Source organism: Emys orbicularis, chromosome 11 (genome assembly GCF_028017835.1).
Source record: "Emys orbicularis isolate rEmyOrb1 chromosome 11, rEmyOrb1.hap1, whole genome shotgun sequence".
Taxonomy (NCBI): domain Eukaryota; kingdom Metazoa; phylum Chordata; order Testudines; family Emydidae; genus Emys; species Emys orbicularis.
In genome coordinates this window covers 18,346,033-18,371,502 of record NC_088693.1, presented here as the reverse complement: position 1 = coordinate 18,371,502, position 25,470 = coordinate 18,346,033, and the positions used below count along the sequence as shown (strand labels likewise).

The window sequence follows — 25,470 nt, the reverse complement described above, 5'->3', positions numbered from 1 at the left end:
TCTGAGATACAGGATCGGGGCCCAAGAGTTCTTTTTATAGCTCTCTGGCAGCCTCTTGACATCAGACATTCCTTGGGTGCAGCATTGTGGTTTTGAAGTAGAACCTCCTATTTCCTATGTGGTAACTAGTTGCATTCATCAGCATAAGGTAATTATCCATTAAGTAGTTCAAAGACAGTTTACTACAAACTTCAAAGAAAAATATAGACAATGATATTATTACATTCATGTTTCATCTAAATGTTGTTATTCCCTTTTTGATCCCTGAATCAATACTAGTAACAGACAGGAACCGTCTGTTTACATGATTAACATCTGACAAGATATAAGTAAACACATACAATTAGTATTACCTCTAATTCTCTTACAATACAGATTTGCATTTCAAAGCACTAGTCTATCTAACATGATGAAATGGCCCTAATTACCATTGACATACTTTTCTAACAATGTCTCTAAAGGTTGAATTTGGGTCATTTAGCTTGCTAATTGTTTAACCGTTTCTGGCTCAATGTCACAGAGCCTGAGCTCCATCCTGAGCCTGAATGCCTACGCTGCTAGTTTTAGCTCTGCAGCCCAAGACCCCAATTAATTTGACCCAGGCTCTGAGACTCAGTGCCACAGGTCTTTTATTGCAGTGTAGATATACCCTTAGCATCTTCTCCAGTGCAAAGGAATTGAGGGGATTGGGGGCAGCGTTGCCCTTCTATAGCCTCGGGAGGGGCCACAAGGGGGCATAGGGGATTTGCACTGCCCCAACGGGCACTGCTGCAGGAAAGTCTTCTGCTCCGATGTGTTAGGTGTGAACACACTTGAGTAGAATACGCATCTGCACTTCTTGAAGAACAAGTTACAGAACAGGTAAACAACCTTTTTTCACCTGTAATTCCTGAGCCTTGGGAAGCTCGAATAGTAATAATACTACTTCAAAGTGCTTTATAAACAAATTATTATTCCTGAGGGTATTCTGCGCCAAACAATTAAAAATTCTGCACCAAAAAAATAAAAATTATGCGCACAATATTTTAAAATTATGCAAAATTATGCAAATTTTATTTGTCAACTACATGTGGTGGCTCCAGCATGGCATTGGGGAGCACAGACAACTGGCTGCACAGAGGTGGGAGATCACTGTGCAGCTTCCCCCCCGGAACACGGACTCAGCGGTGTGACTGCACCCAACGCTGACACCGCGCAAGGACCAGGCCTGCCCCAGAAACATGCCGTCTGTGCCAGGTGCACCAGGTGTGGGCAGGCAGGCTCAGCAAGGCAGGATCGAACTGTGGAGGGGCTTAGTGTGGGGGAAGCCAGATGTGGGGTTGAGAGGGTTCTGTGTGGGGCAATCTGGGTACGGGTGGCTCAGGGGGAGATCTGGATGCAAAGGAGCTTGTTGGGGGGGTTCTGAGTGACACGGTAATGGGACTCCGCACGGGGGTCCAGGTGAAGGTAGTTGGGGCTCAGCAGGAGGGGTGTCTGGGAGGGGGGGGGATAGAGTTTGGCAGGGAGGTCTGAGCGTGGGGGGGTCCAGATGCTGGGGGAGTGGGGCTCAGTGGGGTGGGGATCCAGATGCAGCTGATTGGGGTTCGGTACGGTGGGGATCTGGATGTGGGTGGCTCATTGGGGTGGTCCAGGTGCAGGGGGAGTGAGGCTTATCAGGGGGCTTCTCGGTGCAGGGAAGGGATGAGGCTCGGCGGGAGAGTCTAGGTATGAAGGGGTCTGGATGCACGAGGGTTGGGCAGATGGGGGAGCAGCTCCCTGTACAGTGATCTCTCTCCCTGTAGCTGAGGAGCGATGGGTGCAGGAAGCTCGGGGTCTGGCGGAGTTTGCAGAGCTTCCTACAGCCGGGGGAGAAATCTGGAGGTGGGTCAGACACAGCCCCAGATGCCATGCAGGGGAAGAGGAAGTCCCGTCCTCTCCAACCCAGCCGGGGCTAACAGCTGAGCCCGGTGCAGGTTAGGAGCCACCAGCTGGGTTTTCCCCAATCCCGCCCCCTGCCCCACAGTGATTTACCTCTCTGCTGGCTGCCCTGGGCACCCAAAACATACTGCTGGGGCGGGTCGCATTACCGCTCTTGTGGCTTCCTTTTGCTTGCCCATCAGAAAGTCATTTTTGTGGGGAAGCAAAGAAATCTGTGGGGACATAAATTCTCTGCATGTGCAGTGGTGCAGAATTCCCCCAGGAGTGAATTATCTATTCAAGGGAGTGAAGAAAGTAAATATTTTGAGTTAAAGCTTTAAAACTTGGGAGGTCCTGGCTCCCCAGTCCTGTGCTAGACTACCTATCCAACTATTTATGTCCCTCATCACTGATCACCTCATAACCGCTAATGTATTGTATTCTCACAACACTCCTGTGAGATAAGGAAGTATTGCCCTAATTTACAGATGAGGAACTGAGACACAAAATGTAAATTTTCAAAAGCACCTCAGTGTCTTTCCACTGTGCCAGGATCACACGGGGTATCTGTGGCTGAGCTGGGAAATGAACCTAGGTATCCTGAGTTCCAGTCCAGTGCGCGCTCGCTCTCTCTCTCTCTCTCGGATCAGTTTCTCTAGATGTAGTCTAAAAGTAGAAAAGAAAGAGGAGTTGCTCAGAAACAGATTTGCTAAGAAACTGTGGTTAAATAATTGTTTTTCGCAGAACTTAATTTATAAAACCTTGACATACCACAAATTCATTTTGTGTCATTCTTAATGGTTATCTTTATCACTGGTGTGGTTATGTTAGCTCTCAACTTTATGCACATTTCTGGAAGCTCAGACTTGGAAAGACACATTTCTGTTACTTAACGGAATTCATTTTGCCAGATAACTTGACTTTCGGTTGGATGGTAGTCTTATAAAAATTCATATTATAAGGTTCCATTTCCCCAAAGCAACTTTTTGTTTTACCCCCTGGCTTATGTATTTTTTCAGCATTTGACTTGAGATGCCATGAAACAGCTTTGTCTGATATCCAGACAGAGTAACTTTGTTTTTTCTAAGGTGTTATGACTGTGTGAATGTGAAATTTTCACACCACAAATGTGTGTGGGATGTACATTGTGGTTAGCTATTCAGTTCTGGAAAATTATTTTATTTTTGGAATACCATAAATGTGCAAAAAATCAAACTGAGTGACGATCTGGCGTGCTCAAAATAAGTAACTTTGTCTTTATGATTGGGCTGAAATAAAAACTTCCTGTGATGTTTAAGCTTGATTTAATATTTTTATACTGTACTTTCCCTGCATATTCTTCAACTTGGGTATTTGTGGTCACCGCTTTCTGAAGGTAAGAGGTCTGGAGGGAGTCTGAATTTTTTGCCTACTGTTTCTTGACTTAACTTTCCCCCTTTCTCACCTTGACTCTAACTAGGACAGAAAAAGTGCCTTCTGGGGATTGTATATATAGCACTCAGTAAATAAATATGGGGGAGAAGGACAGGAAGTGTGCAAATAGTGGTGTAGCCAGCATCTTCCTCACAGTATGATCATACTTCACCAGCTCAGAAATGAGTCCCTGTGTCCCTTCCTAAGTTGATTCTAGACGGCAGAGTAAAATGCTGCTGAACTGTAAATTCTTTCAGATGTTTCCAATATACTCCTATCCTGGGCAGGTGTGTGTTTGGGCAATTCTCCAGAGTTGATGAAATCTTGATGGAATTTGTCATGCTGCTTGTCCTGCTCATCTCCTGGCCAGCATGATAGAAAAGGAGTGAGAATAAAGGAAAAAACAGAAATGGGGGCTGTGTGGAAGACTCCTTTCCATCTTCCCTGCTGGTTAAATAGCACTAAGAGGGGTTCAAAAGAGGTGATGCATGGGGAGTGTTCAGATGGAACGTTGGGGGCTCAAAGGTTACCTGTCAGTTGGGGTGACACTTAATCATTCACTCAGGGGACAGAGACTCTTAAGGAGGAAAGTGGGTTGTTAAAACTCTTGTAGCAAGAGTAATATTTTCTTAATCTTTGACCTGCCTTCAGCATTTCTTAGGACATTTATAGCAACAGAGCCAAAACAGTGATCATCCTCTATATTGGCTGTGCTGCATTGGCAATCAGGAAAGTACTGTACCAAACTACCCCCGCCCCATCTCTGCACTGGGCACATGTGCTGGTAGCACCTATTTCTCTTTGGGTCAGTCTTAGACACCCCCACCCACCCTTTTGCTTATGCAGATCCGGAAGCCACTGACACAAAAACCCAATTGCACACAGAGGAGTTCTGAGATCATTTATACAAAAGAATATTCGGCAAGGGAATGGGTACAAACCAATGGGCTGAAAGGGGATGGGGGGCATAAGGCAATTGAACAACAACAGTGAAACAATTAAAAAACAATCCCTTCCCCCTGTTATGGAGTAGGGAGTATTAACCTGGTAATGTTGCATGGGAGTTTTACTAGTTTACTGTCTACATTGATACTAGATGGTGGTGAGATATAAGGGTGTGACTTCACTTGAGGGATGATACTTGACAGCCAGCACGTAACCTGAGCCCAGGAGCAGGGTTGGGGCCAGGTGACACCTTCTGCCCCAGGGAAACTGAACAAAGGCTGGAGGAGGTGCTGGGGGGTGTGGCTGGGGGAGACTGCTGGAGGGGGTTTCAATTTGGAGCTGGCTGGGGAGACGGGGGGAGGCCCAGAACCTGGGTTTGGGCTCCCCACCCCCCAAGATGGACCTGACTGAGGGGTCCTGTTTTCTGTACCTACAAGCTCTGTTTTAGACGGTGTTCCTGTCGTCTAATAAACCTTCTGTTTTACTGTCTGGCTGAGAGTCACGGTGAATCGCAGGAAGTGGCGGGTGCGGGGCCCTGACTCCCCCACACTCTGTGACACCCCCACCTCCAGCAGTGCCAGAAAACTTTACCGCACCTGATGCCTCTAATGCACAAAGCTGAGATGCACTAGCCTAGACATGCTGCTCGGTGGCTGCTCAGTCTGGACCTCTAGCCTGGGGCAGGGCCAGCGTTTAATACACTCCTGGCTGTTGGAGAGGCTCCTTGGGTCCGCTTATCTGCTGGTGCCAATTAAAGCTGTCCCTAGACTGCTCTAACTTGTTCTTGGCCACTTTGGTTCCTGCCAGCCTCTAGGATTGTAGAGAGGCAGAAATGAAATGGAGAGCCACCTGTGCCTCACACCCAGGTACCCTGAGTACGGCTCTGGCACACATGGGTATCTTGCCCCATGTTATAAAATCCAGTGTGTACTAAAGAAATCGTTGATTCAAGTTAGCAGAACAAGTTTCATCACCCCTCTCACCTTCTCATTCTCAGGTTTTTTGGTAAAAGAACTCTATGGGACTGCAGAGGGGCTTCAAACTTAGATGAATTACATCAGTTGTTAAGTAACATAATGATCAGACGCTTGAAGAATGAAGTTCTAACCCAGTTGCCTCCCAAAATTAGACAACGCATTCCATTTGATCTCCCAAAAGCTGCTGCTAAGGTGAAATGACTCATTCAATATTTTTAAATATCTAACAAACTTGTTGCCAGCAGTAATATCTAATAACTGTGTTTACTATCCTTTTTTATCTGAATTATTTGGAATATATTTTTGTATATAAGGAACATGAATTTATATATAGTGTATGTTTATGTTATATATATACACATAAAAATAAAATAATGGAGCATAGGTTTTATCAACATGGGTATGAGGTGGCTGCATTACCAATGGGAGGTGAAGCCACAAGCGAGTTATGAAGCTTGCCCCAAAAGAGCCATACATAATACACTACGATGTAGTCTGCCACATACAGTAACTACATTAGAATGTGTTAGGATTTTAAATAAATTGTTGGTATCATATAATAAAATACATGTGCATATACACCTCTCCCTTACAGGACCTGATCCAGCTCCACTGAAGTCAATGGCAAAGTTTCCATTACCTGAAATGGTGCAGGACCCAAAACTCATAGTGAAGGGTTTCCCTTCCACAAAAACACTTCACTTTATAAGCAGAATTTTACTAATATTAGAGGTGCATAAAAGATCCCATCCTCTTCATCCTCAGAACGTCTGGTGTGGAGGGTGGGGATACTACAAGGCTGTATCTTCACTCTCTGAAGAACGGAGAACAAGACTGCCTCTTCTCTCCCTATTGGGAATACTTGCAGCAAGACCCTGAGCCAGGGATTTTTATTCCTACTTCAAAGAGAGAGGTGATAAATGCTGCATTTTAAGTGGATTAACACTATCTGGTACCAGTAGATAACAAGTACTGCATTCCAAAAGAATACTTGAACTCTAAATGTTCGTTATAAAAAAAAAATTAAGCTTCACTATGAGCCAAAAAATCTTACTGCGTTATAGGTGAAACCGTGTTATATCGAACTTTCTTTGTTCCGCCGGAGTGCGCAGCCTCCCCCTTGCTGTTCCCCCCCCCCCCCCCCCCCAGGAGCACTGTTTTACCGCATTATATCCGAATTCGTGTTATATGGGGTCGCGTTATATCGGGGTAGAGGTGTACTGAAGTAACTGCAGTTAAGGTTCATTTGTATTAATTTGAAATGTCTCGTATAGACTACCTTACAAAATCGTCTAATTATGCTTATTAGCGCACATTGGTTGTTTTAACTCACTCTCTCTCTCTCCTATATTTTGCCAAATTAAGTTATGTTATAAAAATTGAATAACCACTCAGTACAAAAAATTTAATCTGCATATTTGCAATGACTACAACACTTAAAATACAGTAATACATTTAGTTGCAATGTTTATTGGGTAGCTCACTGAAAGAAATTTCATACACAGTTAGTTCGTGACTTGTGTTTTTATATTCACCAGCAAGAATTGCAGTCTTTTTCAAACTCTCACATTTTACACATAATCAAATATTCTGATCTAAAATTATAAACTTCAGTAACTTGCCCAGGGCTTAGTATTTTGTCTTTTGTCTCTTTTTAGTGTACATTCTAATCTGTCAGGAACTTTATTACAGTTAAACCAATAAGTTCTTTAATACATCTATGGGACAACCAATAATTATAACAAAAAAACTTGTCTCCTTAATAGCAGCCCATCCAAAGACCTAGCATATCCATCCCAACAACCAATCTCTCTTCCTCTAATTCCCAACAATAAATGTGAGTTTTGAGGTGTTCCCCGAAAGCTAACAAATCTGGGTTCTAGCAGACCGAGAGGTGAGAGCATTCCAAACCTGACAATCCTTCAACAGCAAATGCCTGGCCAGCACCTTTCCCCATGCTCTCTTCTTGCACAACCAGTGCTCTGGTGTCTGTGTTCTCTGCGTGATGATGCACCACTTAATAAGTGGACAAAGCAACAGAGGGTCCTGTGGCACCTTTAAGACTAACAGAAGTATTGGGAGCATAAGCTTTCGTGGGTAAGAACCTCACTTCTTCAGATGCATCTGACTTGCATCTGAAGAAGTGAGGTTCTTACCCATGAAAGCTTATGCTCCCAATACTTCTGTTAGTCTTAAAGGTGCCACAGGACCCTCTGCTTTTTACAGATTCAGACTAACACGGCTACCCCTCTGATACTTAATAAGTGGACAGTCACATTCAATTTCAGTTTCAGAGTACTCTCAAACAGTACAGCGTGTTGCAGTAAAATAATCTCGAGTTGACATATGCATGAGTAAACTGTAGCAAAATGTGCATCCAAAAGAAAAAGACTCTTCTTGCCATTTATAAACTAAAGTGCTCTTGGCTGTGTAGCTGCTACCTGAGCATCTAGGCACACATCCAGATTTAAAAATACAACTAGGGATGTCAGTATAATCTCTGCTATCCTTTCTAATAACTTTCCCCAACCTTAATGTATAACCCTTGAAAGGATTTTCAGTATGATCCATCAACTGGATTTTCTTTTAACTTTGTGGAGAGTGTATAACCCAAAGTTAGGATGGGACCAGAGTACCAAATAGTTATATCTGTTAACTATTTAACAGCACATGAAAATCAACATAAATGACATTAGATCAATAAAGTAGAATTAATGTTTTTGTTTAGTTATTTGTAACAAAGGAAAATATTGTGAAGGATTGATAGCTGATTACATTGTATTTTTATTTAAATAAGTTTTGTCACGTCATCTTACCATTAATGTTCTTTGTTACATGATTATATTTTCTCCTGATGCTCCACTTTCATATGTAATTGGCATTGTTTTTGCTTGTTCAGTATTTCTTCTTAATAAAAAGTGCTTAGTGTTTGATTTATGATGTTAACGGAGTGAGCTTTATTTTCACCCACAGCTTTTCACAAGTTTCTATTATTGGTAGGAACATATGACTGACCTGCTGCTGCACTGATGTTTTTCTTTGAAAAAACTGGCATCTTTGAATATAATCTCCTTCCTTACCTTTCCTTTTGATAGGAAGGTGGGACATGATTCACAGAAGCAGTAATTGTTCTGCCATTTATATTGTACCTCTAAACATTTTTCTTCCCTCCCATTCAGGAACTGAATACCAGCTTTGAAGAGTGGGAGAAATTAATGAGGGCTCCAAATTCAGATGTCACTGAAAGCCACTTTGTTCAAGTCATGGGTCTGATTACACGCATGTATAAGCAAACTGCCATTGCCAAGGTAATGAAATCTTTTTATAGTTTTATTTTAAATATATATTCAATCATATGTTTTAATTATCTCTTTTTCTACTACTTTTATATTATGTGCTTCCGATGTGTAATCACTTAACTAGTGGACTCTTCATGCTTCTTCACAGAATTGGGACAGTTGGGCATTTGGGTGGTCTTCAGTCACCGTAACGTCCCACATTTTTTTAGAGGTGGATAACTAATTGTGTGAAATGTTTTTGATGATTTGTGGTATCTCTGGTATAATAAGCACAAACTAAAACAGTCTGGCAGAGTAATAAATTGGCAAAGCACTTTTGCACGACTTCTTCAATCTCAGAATTCTGAACAGTATTATCAGATGTTTAGCGAGACGAGACTGCTTGAACTTTCAGTTTGACGTTCTGCATTGAATCTCTTATCTGTCTTCTTAGATGCCAACAATGACAATGCTTGTGCTTTGACCAATCTTGGGAGTCAGTTTCACTGCCAGTTTGCTCTCACTACTAAGTTCCTCCTCCCCCTCCAATATTATGTTTACAGTAGGCTGTGGCTCCTTGTCCTAACATCTTTTGAGAATTTAAATAATTCCTTTCCTTTATTTATATTTCTCCTGGAGCTCAGAGCCCTCAGGCTAACTTGCATGGCCTTCCTAATTGTTCTTCAAAACTCTACAGATCTTGATGGACAGCCCTTCCACCGTGCACTACATAAATGGGCAAGGAGGTACACACTCATCATCACTGTGCCTGAAAATCATCAAGCTCTGTATGTGGTGCCACTAGCGTAGGATAACCCAGAGGGTTCGTCACCTCCCGGGTATCAACAACAACCTGGTAGACTTCCTGAGGAGACAGTTGGTCACCACTCACAAGTAGTCTTTGAGGGACCCTGGTGACAGACCTGTTTGCTAACATCATCATCAACATCAACTGCAAGAACTTTTATTCCACAGGGGTATGAATCTGGACACCTTCCTTGTTCAGTGGCTCCAAGTCGTCTTGTATGCCTTTCCACCAATCCCCAGGGTGATTTCCAAAATCAAAGGAGACAAAGCCACAATATTTCTTGTAGCTCCGTACTGACCGAGGCAGTTTTGGCTGACAGACCTACTACATGTCCATCTGTCTCTGATCTAGCTCCTGGACTGCATGGACCTGATCTCACAACACCATGGCCAGATACTCCATCTGAACCCGAAGTCACTGGACCTCAGAGCATGGCTGTTGGCTGATTGAATACCATCGACCAAGATTGCTTCCTATAGGTCCAAGAAATCCTGGCACAGAGCAGGAAAGTATCCACCAGAAGAATATATCCATTTAAATAGAAGAAGTTCATGATAAGGGCAACAAAAAATATTAGGGATATGGAACGGCTTCCGTATGAGGAGAGATTAAAAAGACTGGGACTTTTCAGCTTGGAAAAGAGATGACTATGGGGAGATATGATTGAGGTCTATCAAGTGTTGTTTACTACTTCTCATAACACAAGAACTAGGGGTCACCAAATTAAATTAATAGGCAGCAGGTTTAAAACAAATAAAAGCAAGTATTTCTTCACACAACGCACAGTCAACCTGGAACTCCTTGCCAGAGGATGTTGTGAAGGCTAAGACCATAACAGGGTTCAAAAAAGAACTAGATAAATACATGGAGGATAGGTCCATCGATGGCTATTAGCCAGGATGGGCAGGAATGGTGTCCCTAGCCTCTGTTTGCCAGAAGCTGGGAATGAGCGACAGGGGATGGATCACTTGATGATTACCTGTTCTGTTCGTTCCCTCTGGGGCACCTGGCACTGGTCACTGTTGGAAGACAGGATACTGCAATAGATGGACCTTTTTTCTGACCCAGTAGGGCCATTCTTATGTTCTCTTATGGCCAGCCCATCGTGGTCTTGACCAGATCCAGGCCTCAATATCACAGATCCTTATCTATTGCACTTATAAAGGACAGCCTCTTGTTCATCTCTACTAAAATATATTTCATAGCAATCTCTGCTTAGCATCCACCTGTATCGTCATGCTCAGTCTTTTCTCATGGTATCAAAGTTTCTTAAAGGGCTGTTATGCACTTACCCAATGGTCAGAGAACCTACTTCTACTTGGGACCTCAATCTAGTCCTGACACTGATGGACCTTTATCAGACTACTCCCTGCACCGCATCTGAAGATGATCTTCCTAGTGGCTAACGCTTTAGCTGGGAGACTAAGTGTTAGGCAATTATGGCCAAACCTGAGTCCCTATACAAAATTCCATAGGGACACAGTGGTGCTAAGACTTTACCCAAAGTTCATTCCTAAGATGGTTTTAGAATTTCATCTAAACCAGTCAATCAGCGTGCCTGTTTTCTTCCTGATGCCATACTTGGCACCAAAAGAAAATAAATTAAACACACCAGATATATCCAAGACTGTTGCTTTATAACACTGATAGGACCAAATTGTTCAGACTGTTGCCCCATCTATTTATAGTCGTGGGCAGGTGTTCTGAAGTTCAAGCCCTCTCCTCACAGAGGATACTGGAATGGATTACAAATGTATCTCATTGTGTTAGCTGATGTAATAATCCCAATAAACATCAAGGCTCACTCCATCAGAGCTCAAGCAACATCCTCTGCCTGGTTCAGAAATGTACCAGTTTCCAATATCTGCAAAACGGCAACATAGAGTGCCCCACTGATGTTTGTCAAGACTTATGCCTTGGACTCATCTGCCAGAGCTGATGCCAAATTCATCACTGTTCGACGGACATAGCTGAAACTCCTCATTCCCACCATTCTGACTGCTTGCCAGTCACCTACAATGGTATTCACACTGACACATACTCAAGAAAGAACAGTTACTTACCCTTTAATTGTCGTTCTTCGAGATGTAATCAGTGTGATCCCATGACCTGTCCTCTATTCCTGCTTTTTGGGTTTCAGATTGCAAGGGAAAAGAAGGTGGGTCTTGGCTGCCCTGCCCCTAATGCCCTTGTATGGGAGCACAAGAAGGCACAGGGCTCATGCATGGCCCCAGTGCACACTACTATTTAAAAAAAAAAAAAAAATCTCATGCACATGAGGTGGACACCAACAGTGGGATCAACACTGACTAAATGTCTTGAACAGCCATGATTACTGGAGGATAGGTAACTTTTCAGGGGGACTTGTACCCAAGCAATAGATTATCTAATGAGGGACTTGAAGACACTGAGGAAAGTCACCTTAAGTGGGAACCTTTATAAAAGGAGGACTTTCTTACAGGCCATTTTAGAGAGAAAGGAGACCAGGCCCAGAAGGCAAGGCTGTGGCAGTAGCAAAGGAGGGTCTTGCAACCCTCAAAGGACTGACCAAAGCCAAACGGACTCTGAGTGGTGAGGAAACTGAGAGAGGGGTTTGCATGCAGGTTTTTGCTATTTTTCCATAGAGCTGTATTGCTTTTGTGAGTTCTCTATGAGTAAAGGGTGATAATTTTAGAAATTCCTTTGCACTGTCTTTATGACTCTTGCATTCAATGTCACATAGTCCCCAACGGGGGTAACAGTAAGTCAGAAGATCAACAGCTTCAGTGAAACTTTGCAAATGTGCAAGAGCTGCTTGGGAGAGCTGCAAGGTTGCAAGGTCTGGGCAGTTGGGCGGGTAAAGTTTTCTCTCTCTGGGTTGGCTGCTAATTAGAGGATGTGTCCCCAGAGAGTGTGCCCAGAGGTCCAAAGCCCGAGACAGTGCTTAGATTCTGCTCAGACCCAGAAGCCAAGAACAGGTGATATCCCGTGGGTGAATCCTTGTACACTAATCTTGTAACAAAGTTCCAAGCTTTTTTCAGTAGCTATCTAATCATCTTATGCCTAGGCTGTTATTTGCGGACTGTTAAAGCTATAGCAAGACAAAGCTTTCTTTTCTTCCCTTTCCAAAAACAAACTTCCCTCACATCTAAGGGCTTGTTATACTACCCACCGGATCGGCAGGCAGCGATCGATCCAGTGGGGGTCAATTTATCGTGTCTAGTATAGACACGATAAATCGACCGCTGAGCACTCTCCCGTCGACTCCGGTACTCCACCAGAATGAGAAGCGCAAGCGGAGTCGACGGGAGAGCATCAGCTGTCGATTTACCACAGTGAAGACACCGTGGTAAGTAGATCTAAATATGTCGACTTCAGCTGAAGTTGCAAATCTTAGATCGACCCCACATGGTAGTGTAGACAAGCCCTTACCTAATCACCTTCTGGCTAACGTGGTTTTTGTGAATGTGGGAATAGTGCAGATTATGCCTCCCAAACTCACCTTCTTAGGTTAGGAGCTAGAATGGATTAACAGATTTTTTTTTTTTTTTTTTTTTTAGATAAAAAGAAATCTAATTTGGTGAGGCAGATATAGTGGGAAAACCCTGCACGGTGGTTGATAGTCATCCTGCCTGTCAAAGCAAATAAAGAGGAGGAACTCGACACTGACTAAGCTGTTTCAACTGAGACACAAAACAAATTAGCTAGGGAAAAATAATTTGCCTTCCTACTGTGCCAATGTAAGGTTATTTACTGTATTTCACTTTCCTTTCTCTTGCGCTCTCTCCTAGTTTTTTTAAAAATCAAAAAGCAAGAGTTACATGGCACAAAAGAAATGTTTTCTAGGTTAATTTGCATACTGGTAGGCCCTGTTAAAAACCACATTCCTGTTGTGGGAAAAGTGCTTAGCAGAATTACAGTAAGGGTATCTTCAGATTTGTTAAAATACTGTCAAAAGCAGCATATAGTTACCTTTGCCAAATGTGGAAAGAGAATTCAAATAAGTATTACAATAATTGTAAGTTAACCTTATATGTGAAGCTCTTAAAAAACAATGTAGCATTTACTGCTGTAAATACTTTGAAAAGGTAAATCATAATAGATATGCTACTTAGGCCAAAAGAAACTATATTAAAAGTTTTGTGACTTAGTCTATTTGCTATGGCAACATAGCTGAAGCTTTTATTTTATCTTTAGAGAAACTTGAAATCCAGTTGCAAAATATTTGAAAACTTTTATAACACTATTATGCTTTTGCATCACATTGAATATTTATAAAAATAATATTTACTCATCTGTATTTTCTGTTGTTGAAAATCCAAAAAAAATCCTAATTAAATATTGTTTATAGCAGTGAACAGTAAAAACATTTGGACCAAATAATTGAAAGAAGCTTTCTGAATTGCTTTTTTAAATTAAATCCATTTACTTTCTTTAAATACATTAGGGTCAGGGGAGACTCATCTGAAATCTCAACACAAGCCCAATTATAACATTTTTATATAAAGCCACATCTGTTTCCTTAGGTCTTAAGATGTAAAAAAATTGCTGATTTCCAAATCAGCAATCTGGAACTGACTGTTGCTAATCAAATCACCAGTTACTGAGCCACTCTTTCGTCTGTTCACAGGTAACTTTATTGTTGCCTAATTTCAAATGGTTTAGTGTGTGAATCTGCAGGCTGCAGAGTTCAGTGAGAATTGAGATTTGCATTTTTATTACTGCAAGTTTACCTCCCTCAAAATTATCTTCCTGGCCCCTTGAGTCCCTCCACTGACACCCTATTCTTAATTGCATTCCCTCCAAACAATCTGCAAAGCCACTACTGCACACTCCTTCAAATCCCTTCTTACAAACCAAAACAAACTGTCTACTACAGCTGCAATACACAGCTAGTCTTGTGTGTCCATAACATGTTCGTATTACTGTTTCCCCAAATTCCCTTCTTAACCTTCCCTCTCTCCTGCCATTTCTTTGTTTTATGAGCTGCATGTTGTCTTAAACTAAGATTGTAAAATTTGGGGGACAGGAAGTGTCTTAATATATGCCTGTATAGCGCTCAGCACAGTGGGGCCCCAACTTGGCTGTGTCTTCTCGTTATTACTGTAATACAAATAATTCATAACTAACCAATGCTTTGCACAAGTGTGATAGACTAAACTTTGATGGAGAAAACTTTGGAACTTTTCTGTGATAGTATCATTCATTACTAAAAGAGCCACTTATTTAGGTAATAAATTAACCTTTATGTTAATGATATTAAGGTCAAAGAGTGTAGCCTTCTGTATCAGATACTTAATAAAAATAATCTTTCATTGATACCATATCAATACCAATATCATATTAATCATTTTTAAATTACTCTAGTTTGCTCAGTTTTTAAAATATTTTGCAAGCCTAATGTGAGTAGAAATAGGAAATAGTGAATTAGATTATCCTTTCAGTTTTAATCAGTGGTGTTAGGGACACAGGTGCAGATTTTTTTAATGCATTTTTTTTGTTGGTGTCCCTTTAAATATCTCTAGGACAGAAATCAATTGATATTCATTAGATTGTCAGCATATTAATTAATCAATCTGAGTTGTCATTGTTTTAGCTAAAGGGAGTTTAAAAATTGCATTTTAATCCTTAACAAGCACCATGAAACTATCAAACCATGAAGACAGTATCTGGAAACGCTTTTCTCTGTTAGAACATGACTCATACGATTTTAAAAATAGTTAATTTTCTGTCCTCCTAATAACGTCTACATCACAAAAGCTATTAAAGCAGACACCATTACTGTCTGAATTTTTTTGTATAATCTGTAGTACTAATAAAATTGTACCATTTCTTGTATTCTAGGCAGGAGCGGTAAAGGACTATATCAAAATGATGCTTCAGAATGACAAACTTAAGTTTCTGGTTTTTGCTCACCACTTAAGCATGCTCCAAGCTTGTACAGAGGCAGCCATAGAAAACAAGGTAATTTTAAATGTTCTTCATAGAGTTTAAAAATGACCTCTTCCAAAAGTTATATTATTAGGCCCCAATCCTGCAAACACTGAGACACTTGCATAGCTCCTTGAATTCACAGTTATTCATGTGAGTGTTTTGTGGGATCAGGGCCAACAGTCAGTATTGAAAAGATCTCGGTTGTAGAATAGTTTTGGGAAATAATGTAAACACTTGTATCTGGAACAGTAAATGCCAGATCCCTTACCATTATACTATTGTAGAGTAAGTCCTTTAGGTCATTGCTAAAATAGTGTACTATTTCAGTATACTATAATAGCTCACAAAATGGTGATTGGAATTAAAGAGAATATTAATAAAATAATCCTCACAGTGAAATAATGTGCTTTTCTTCTGTAACACTTTCCATTTTAAGATTCCACGTTGCTTTACAAACATTAATAAATGAATTAAACTCCCATGTGGTAGGTGAGATGATTATTTTACAGATAGAAAAGACTGAAACACAGAGGGTATTAAGTGATTTGCCTATGGTACTGAGTTAGGAGTAGAACAAAGCTATTCTGTTTCCCAGTTTTTTAATAGTGTCCAAAAAAAAATTCCTTTTATGTAAATTATGGGAATCATTATGTAAATTTGCCATTATCCTGGTATGTTATAGGCACGTTACATTCGGATAGATGGAAGTGTTCCTTCAGTAGAAAGAATCCATCTTGTCCATCAGTTTCAGAAGGATCCTGATACTCGTGTGGCCATCCTGAGCATTCAGGCTGCTGGTCAGGTAAGGTTAAAAAAAAAAAAAAAAAAAGTAGATATTAGGCAATGCAATTTGAAGTATAATATTTAAAAAGACAAAGCATACACATATGATGTCTTACTATAAGTGACCTATATCATGAGGCTTTTGCACTCAGCAACCAATTTAGTACCAACCATATAATAATCAGTACTGAATTTAAGTTGAAATTATTTCTACAGAACCAAAGCTAGGAAAGTGTCAGCCTGTATTTAAATAGGATGTTGGTGTGAGTTCACTCATTTCTAAAAGCACCAATGTAATAAGAAGCAAACATCACTTTCCACTGTTGTTTGCTGGGGAAGCAATGTGGTGGCAGTTACACAATACTGCAGTTTACTATATCTTACTGCAGGGCCGGCTCTAGGCACCAGCAAAGCGAGCAGTTGCTTGGGGCGGCAAATTTGCAGGGGCGCAAGAATCCAGCATGGGAGCTGAGAACCAACAGGGGGCCCTGGGAGCTGTAGTTCCTTGGTTAGCTCCCTGCCTATAGAGCCAGCCCTGGAGCAGGGAAAGAACTACATTTCCCAGCATTCCCTCGGCCGCAATTAACAGGAAAGGGAGGGGGAAGGAGTGTGGAACTGAAACCTCATGCTGCAGCTTGCTGTGAATGGTAGGGTTAGAGCCAGCTCTAGGTTTTTTGCCGCCCCCCACCCCAGCCCTGGGCTCCCCCCGCAGCCCCATGTTGCCCCAGCCCTGGATTCTCCCCCACCCACACCCCCTGCTGCCTCAGCTCTGGCCCCCACCTGCACCCCCCTGCTGCCCCAGCCCTGGCCCCCACCTGCACCCCCCTGCTGCCCCAGCCCTGGGCTCTTCTCCCCCCCACACACCCGCACCCCCTGCCGCCCCAGCTCTGGCCCCACCTGCACCTCCTGCCACCCCAGCCCTGGGCTCTCACCCCCCCCGCCCCCCTGCACCTCTTGCCGCCCCAGCCCTGGGCTCTCCCCCAAAGAAGGAATTGGGGGGACTAAATGGACAGTGCACCTCTCTATCTGAAGCCTAGCAAGGGAGGTACGTGGATCCCACTCAAATTTAAAATGAAAAGTAAGGGAGGGGAGGCTCTACTAGGCCCTGGGCAGCTTTAGATACAGTACCAGGCACGTAGGAGGATTTACACTTCTGAGCCATGGAAGCAGAAATTGACTTTTCTTTTCCAGATTTAGCTAATATTCAGAAAGGGAATCTAGCACCTGCCTTCCAGATTTGAACACCCTCAAAATTCACGAGTGCTCAAGCTCAATTTGGGCAGCTGTTACTCCATTTCTCCCAAATCAAATATACTGATCCACTGTAACTTGCTGTAGAAAAAGTAGAATAAATTGAGCAAGAAATGCTTCCCAGTGGTTATTAGGACTGGAATTGCTATTTTCAACAGCCATTGCTTTTTTTTTTTTTTTTTTTTAGTTTTATTTGTTTAAAAGGAAGACAGTGATATTGCATTGGCAAATTTCCCATAGAAACAAAGAATGGAACAAAAGAATAATAAAGGCACCTCAACTTTTCCTCATTTATCTAGGACAGTCTTATAATATGCATCCAGATATCCTTCAATCACACAAGCTGAAAATTGTTCCACTTCACTGCAGTTCTGTAACCATATGGGAACCAATCCTGACTGTGTTCTGTGCACATCCAAAATTCCTGCTGAATGCACCGCCCTGGGAGCGAGTTACCAGTGACCCAGGGCTGGGGCTGCAGGAGGGTGCAGTTGGGGGGTAGGGGGAGAGAGAGAGCCCCGGGCGGGGGGGAGGAAACAGCCAAAAGTTTTTTTGCTTGGGGCAGCAAAAAACCTAGAGCCGGCCCTGTCTTACTAACATTTCCAGCTGTCGCTATTTCATGTTGTTATGGGCACAAATACTTCAGAAGCATTAAAAATTGTCTTATATCCATTTTCAATGCTTGAACTACTACTGCAGTATAGTTGGTGTGGGTAACTGTTCAATGGAGCAGTCATAAAATTAACAATCCTGTTTTGCTTGCAACAAGAAGCAAAATGCCTTGACTTGCCTTAGAAAAAAACCCAACATATATCTATGAACCATCTGCTGTCCAGGTCACCCAGTATCTGAAGAAGAGCTTTGTGTAAGCTCAAAAGCTTGTCTCTCTCTCTCTCAGCAACAGAAGTTGGTCCAATAAAAGATATTACCTCATCCACCTTGTCTCTCCAGTATCTTATTGCCATTATAAAAATAGTTTACATTATTTGTAGTAGTTCCCTTCTGATGTTCAGTCATTCACTGAAATTTACTTGTGTGTTCGTAGAGTCACATCTTCTCTGTCTAGCATTTGAGTAATCAGTGAATCAACACTGCTTTTACTAATTTTGTTTAGGGTTTAACTTTTACTGCTGCCACTCACATCGTGTTTGCTGAATTATACTGGGACCCTGGACACATGAAGCAAGCAGAAGACCGAGCACATCGAATTGGACAGTGCAGTTCTGTAAATATCCACTACCTTATTGCAAAAGGAACTTTGGATCCTCTTATGTGGGCAATGTTGAATCGCAAGGTATATATTGAAATAAAACTAAGTAATCAACAAAGTGTTTGATGTGTGTCTGGAATCCACAGTATTCAAGGATGTTTGCTGTATAGGATTCTGTAGAGGGGCATTGTCCTAATCTCAGGATATTAAACCAACCAACATATGTACAATTGCAGGGGACCAGAATGACAACTCTTATTCAGAACTAACTTTTCTCTTTTCTGCTGTCCTTTCCTAAGAGGCAAAGATAAATATGTTTTGTTTTTTAAGATGCAAATGGGGAAGAAAAGATCATTAAAGGATTCAATAAGATTCAGCAGGCTGATGTAGTAGTAGACAAGATAAACATTTATTTCTGTCTTTCCACTATCAATTGTGAAATTGGGATGGCTTGGATGAAATTGTTTTTGAGACAACTGTTTTTCATCCTGGAAAATATTAACTGAAGCTTCTATTAGAAAACTATAGAAATTGAAATTTGGAAAGATGATAATTTTAGAAATATTCATATCAAAATTTGGAAAGAGAGTTAACAGCTACTTGTGATAGCTTAAAAATTCCTTACATATGACAGGTACCAAAGAACTGGAAAGAAGAGATGTAGGAAGGATGCTGCAAGTAACCACTGTCCTCTAAACCTGACTTAATTAAGGGGAAATACTAAAATGACTAGGACTGCATTGGTTGGTGGTCTTCATCTGCAAGATAGACATTTGCATTAAGAAACATTATACACCAAAATTCTAATGCATGACACTAAAAATTTAGCCCCTTAAGGGAGTATTATTGTTATCCATTGGTTGTGTTTGATTTGTATTTTTTTTGTGATGTCAGTGTTCTTCTGGGCATTATTCAGGGTAAATGGATTAGCTATAGTGCCACTATTGATAAGCACTAGCTGTGCCCACAAAATAAACTCCACTTATATGACTCACCAAAATGAGATGCTGCTCACAATAGATTGTGCAAATACTGGCTCCCACTTAGTGGGATTTGAATATGACCATGGGCTCTGCTAGGCTCTTGGACTTGGCTCCTTCTTGACTGGGTCGGGTCAGGGGGAAATCAGTGGTGATAGCTGTCAAACACCACTTACTTGTGACAACAAAATCAGGTGCAACTCACAGTAAATTGTGCAGATCTGTGGCAGTCACTCTCTTATTTTACAGGAGGAATAAAATAATTCACAGTGTTGACATTTAAATTATCATCAATGGGCATCTGAATTAACCCCTCACTTAGGTGAATGAGGGCACTTCACACCTATCTGGTCTATTGTTTCAAGCTATCTACAGGCTCATCTAAGCTTCATTTACTCTTTTCACATTTCTGTGTTTTTCTTTGCAACCATAACAATTAGAGATTTACTTAAAAAAACAACAACCACCTGGGACTCTAGAGTACAAGATGATAGCTTCAGAGAAGTGCTGGTATGACATATGGACATGTACGAGCTGATGTGCACTATTTAGTCTTTTTTTTGTCAGAAAGGCTGCTGAACATTCTTAAACCCACAGGTTAATTTCCCCGACACCAACCCAAGAAACCATCTCTTGTTGCTGATATGCTTGTCAGTAACTGCTCAGTCTTTTTCGAAAGAGTGACTGAGAAGGTGATGGCTGTTCACTTCCTGGCATATTTGGATAACCAGCATCCTTGATTAGTTCCACTCTGTGTTTGGCCTTCTTTTGAAGCAGAGGCTGCTCATCTCAGATTCATGATTGATTTTCTGCTAGCTTTAGATCAGAATCAGCTGATTATTTTTGTCATGCTAGACCTTTCAGTAGCTTTTGATATGATTGATCCATGTGTTGTTTTGGGAACTAGTATGTGTTGTTCATGTGTCTACAATTGCTTTCCAATATGGCATACCTAGAAAGACGTGGCTTTTAAAGTTTTAAGTTGGGATTTACAAAGGAGTCTAAGGAAGCTAGGTACCTGAATCCCATTACAATTCAATGAGAGTTGTATGCCTAACTCCCTTAGGCTTCTTTGAAAATCCCAACATTAATATTGCCTTAGCTACATTCAAGACCTGCTCCTTGAGCATTGTACAGATGAGTCTCAATATTCAGACAACACCTGCCACTTAAGGATTCCACCACAACATCTGAAGTCAGAAATTAACGGTGCTTTTACTTCAATCGTCTCTAGGGTATGGAATTTGCTCCCATCTCTTCTTTATTATTTTGTATTTGTTTTATTCTATTGCCCAGTGGCCTTTGGAATGGGTAAGGCAGATTGTAAAAAGCACTAGATGTTTCCTGTGGCGGAGAGTCAGAGAGCTGACCCTTGCAGGCTTCCTCACACTAAGGGTAGGTATTAGCAAGGTGCCTCTCAACCCTAGCTATCCTGAGAAGTGTCACAAACATATAAAGGCTTTGTGAAAGGGACATATGTTGTTTAAGTTTTGTAGTAACATTAATCGATAAATATTAACTTCCCCCAACTGTCCCACTGCCAAGTCATCATACAACAATAGATTTCATCTTGGCCATCTTGATAGAGGATTTGAAGGAATATCAGATGGTAGCCTTATAGATCTTCAGTCAGTTATTTAAAACATTTTTTACTTTGAATTACTAAATTGTGTTCTGCACTTTTACAGTTGCTGAGTTATGTTTGAAAGGGAAGTAACACTTAGTAAACTTGGGCAACTAAATTTACTCCGAAGTGTGAAATAATTAAATCCCTCTGTCTGCAGGCCAAAGTTACAGGCAGCACATTGAATGGTAAGAAGGAGAAATTGCAGGCTGAAGAAGGTGATAAGGAGAAGTGGGATTTCTTGAGTTTTGCTGAAGCCTGGACCCCGAACGAAAGTCTTGAAGAGATCAAGAATGAAGTTTTATTCACTCATGTAAGACAAGATGGATATATATCTTCTTCTATGCTCTTCTTTTCTAAAATAATTCTAATACCTAGTGATTAATTGTGCTTCAAATTAAATGTTAAACTGCCCCTATTTGAAAAGAATGAAGTCTGGGAAACAGCCTTTTAGATTATTACTTGTCCTTCTCTCTCTCTCTCTCTCTCTTCCCCATCCACTTCTTCCTCTTTTGGTATTGATTTTTTCTTGCTCATTTTGCTGCCATTTCTCCTTTTTAGAATGGGTTGATGTGGGGCTGTACAGGTACCTATTTTCTTGTCCAGCTTCATTAGGTATGCTGTCTTAGTGAACCAGTGAAATTATTAGACTGTAGAATCGGCCTTCTGGCTAAGAGAGGTGAAAACATTATCTAGTGACCTCTCGAGGGAAGTAGTAGAAGCATCATCACAAAAGACATTTAAAACTAGTCTGTAGAAAGTGCTCAAGAATATTCTGTTGAGTCATGTTGTCCATTCCTACCAGCGCAGGACTGTTCACAAGCCTTTTTCTAGCACTGATCTCAAGGAACATTCTGGTGGTTACAAGCACTTTTAGTTTATAGCTTAATACTGAGTAGCGTGTTATAATTACAGTTAAAATTGACCAAAGTCCATCTCTACAATAAAGGATCTAGCTCTGTAATCTATTGTGTCCTTTAAATTATCGCAACATATTGTTCTTCTTCGAGTGATTGCTCATGTGTATTCCACTATAAGTGCGCGTGCTCGCCACGTGCACCGGTGCCGGAAGTTTTTCCCTTAGCAGTATGCGTAGTGGGGGAGCACCGCTGCGACCCCTGGAGTGGTGCCGGTATATCGCGCCATAAAGGGGGCTGCGTGCTCCCCCCACCCTCAGTTCCTTCTCATCACACTATGCGATCGTCTCCCAAGCAAGGGATGACGCCGGGTTTGGTAGGGCGATGCTCCGCCTGGGTAACCCTTAAAACTTTGTTTTAAACTCCTACCCGCCTCCATCAGGTATAGCTTGGAGTCACCTATAGTGGAATACACATGAGCAATCACTCGAAGAAGAAAGGACAGTTACCTGTTCCGTAACTGGCGTTCTTCGAGATGTGTTGCTCAGGTGTATTCCACGTCCCACCCTCCTTCCCCTCTGTCGGAGTTGTCTGGCAAGAAGGAACATCTCAAAGAACGCCAGTTACAGAACAGGTAACTGTCCTTTTCATTCATATGTATCTAAAATGCTGTATATTGTATGTTCAATCTGGCTCAGTGAAAAATTGGGGTGATGCTAAATTATATTAATCTGGGCACTCATAAAAGAGCATGATATTAGGGATGAACGTATAGCATCCTACTACCAACTAAGACATCTTAAAATATGCATTTGTTGTTAAAAGCAAACAGATACATTTATTAATTTTGTGAACAAAGAAATAATGAATGGAAATAACCCGATTGCCTTCTAAAAATATATATATGTCTGATATACCATACTATCTTAACTTTCCCAGTGCTAGTTGAAGGGAGATGAAGGAAAAGTCAATCTTCCCAAAGACTGTAGTTGATTTAATGAGAAGTTTGTATTTAAGAAGAAAAGTTTGAGTTTCTCAAACAATAGAAGAAGCTTGTATGTACAGATCAATTGTTTGAGCTTTTTCTAAGATTTCACAATTTTATCATAGCTCTCCATTGAAAATTATATTACTAAAGCATGCAAGTAGCTTTGCTGTCCTGTTAAGCTTTTTATCTGCTATCATTTGATATTACAAAAAATCCATGTAGCTCAGTTACTACAAATATCAAGTTTCTAGAGTATTTGAGATTTATATGCTGAGTTCTTCTATATGTGAACCATCTACATAATTTTCCTGTTGATCTTTCTTTCAGTGAGTGATTGGTTGAGAGAGTCTCTCACAAAATGTACAAGCCACTTGTTGCGAACAGTTGTTCACCTGATAGGAAATAAAATTGGGACCTCCGCATTATGATGAATATACACTTCCTTAGTGCTTTATATTTGTTCACTGCTTTCACATTCCAAAGTATTCCCAGAGCCCTTTGGTGAAGATTTTCAAACTTGACTAGTGATATTAGGATACTCCATTTTTGTGTGTACCTAATTTGAAACACCTTCAAGGGGCCTGTTTCTTAGAGGATGGGTGCACAGCACTTCCTGACAATCAGGTAGGGTGACCAGGTGTCCCGATTTTATAGGGACAGTCCTGATTTTTGGGTCTTTTTCTTATATAGGGTCCTATTACCCCCTCACCCCCTGTCCCGATTTTTCACATTTGCTGTCTGGTCACCCTACAATCAGGTTTCTTGAAGGTGTCTCAAGTTGGGCACCGAGAATCAACAGTCACCTTTGCAAATCTTGCTCTTTAAATATACTGAAATTACTTCACCTAACACTGAAATGCAGCCACCTCTGCAATGGAGTGTTCAAATCAGGTTTTCATACCAATCAACCGTAAACAAGACTTTAGGACAGGAAGTAAAAACTACTATATGAAATTGAAACTGGAGTTTAGACTGGCAGAATGTAATTGCCCACATGACTCTTGCCAGGAAACCAGAGCTCATACATCTACCTTTGTGAAAAGTGCCAAAAGTGTTTTAATAACCAGAACATGTCATCTCCTACAGTACAGGGTTGATCAAACAACATGCAGGAACCTTGATCAGTTCAATCAGTGGTTCTCAACCTGCAGCCCATGGAATACTTGCAGCCCAATTAGCACAACTCTGCGGCCCATGTGACATCTTCAGGACCATACAAGCAGGGCTGCCGAGAGCAGGTTCGGGCCCCGGTGGAAAAAATTTCTGGCGAGAGGGGGGGGAAGCCGGGTCCGGGATTTTTTCAGGCCCCCCAGCAAGGGCGGACTGGCTAAACAGGGCCAACAAGACGGGGGGGAAGCCAGGCCCTGGTCCCCCTTCCGGACCGCCGGGCCCCAGTAATGTGTACCGGCTTCCCCCCTCCCCCCCCCCCCCCCCCCCCACTTGTCGGCCCTGAATACAAGTAGCATATATATTGTATGGATGCGGCCCAAATAACACAGAGAGAGCTGCATATGCGGGCCACAATGGTAAATAGGTTGAGAACCACTGATTCAGAGGAAACGTTTCAGAGTAGCAGCCGTGTTAGTCTGTATCCGCAAAAATAACAGGAGTACTTGTGGCACCTTAGAGACTAACAAATTTATTAGAGCATAAGCTTTCGTGGGCTACAACCCACTTCTTCGGATGCATAGTGTTTTTCAGAGGAAAGAGTTTCCTCCTGCTGAATCACCAACACAACTTATTGCAGCACCCATTACTTGGTAGAACTCTAGATACTGTCTAAGTCCAATCCTTCTTAGCGTATGAATTGTGATAAGTTCATAGCTCAAGGTGGTGCATCTGCAAGCCAATAAAATAACTTTTTTAATATAGTAAATAGCAGTGGGCATGTGACTACTGTAAAAATATAATGATCATAGGATAATGTGAAAAGGGAAGCTATGCTGAAGAGTAGCTGTGCTTTATGGAAAACTTTAAAAAATGTTGTCTACCAACACCAGTTTGATATGTCATATTTCTCTATATTTCTCTTACTCTGGCCTTCAGTGTGATACACTTGTTCTTGAAAATGAGATATTTTTTGTCTAACAATTCCAAATGAACCTAAAATATAATCCTCTTTTTGACATCACAGACAGTTGTTCTGGAAATGACCCAAGACCTGTACTCTCACAAGTGTCCTTAGTTATACTGGCAGGAAGACATCTGCAGGAATTAGAATTAATAATTATTTACTAATATGTGAAGATATGAAACTCCATATAAGTGTTATTTATTATTACAATATATAAACAGAATTGTTTTCAAAGCTCAATATTTTTGCAAAATAGCCAGAATTCCTCAAGGCATCAGTATTCAACAAGTGGTTTATTCATTGTCTAGTTATTATTTATTTAATATATAAATAATCACCCACTTCTGGATTGCCCAGAATAATCCAGATAGCTGAGGTTGGGTCATTTCATTTAATAAACTTGCATTATATCCCTTCCTGCTGTTCAGTCTTTAAACTGTTAACTAACTAGTTGTTATGATATTGCTCTGAGT

At 41.3% G+C, this 25,470-nt stretch overlaps 1 protein-coding gene across 1 annotated transcript in view; it reads left to right on the top strand.

The window, feature by feature from the left end:
- The window catches only part of ZRANB3 (zinc finger RANBP2-type containing 3), a 114,013-nt gene that overhangs the window by 55,042 nt on the left and 33,501 nt on the right, over window positions 1-25,470 (top strand). The window contains exons 9-14 of the mRNA XM_065413674.1: window positions 5,252-5,423; window positions 8,411-8,539; window positions 15,141-15,260; window positions 15,913-16,032; window positions 18,379-18,558; window positions 21,239-21,391. Of these exons, the coding sequence (XP_065269746.1) occupies window positions 5,252-5,423; window positions 8,411-8,539; window positions 15,141-15,260; window positions 15,913-16,032; window positions 18,379-18,558; window positions 21,239-21,391 (874 nt within the window). The remainder of the gene's footprint in view (window positions 1-5,251; window positions 5,424-8,410; window positions 8,540-15,140; window positions 15,261-15,912; window positions 16,033-18,378; window positions 18,559-21,238; window positions 21,392-25,470) is intronic.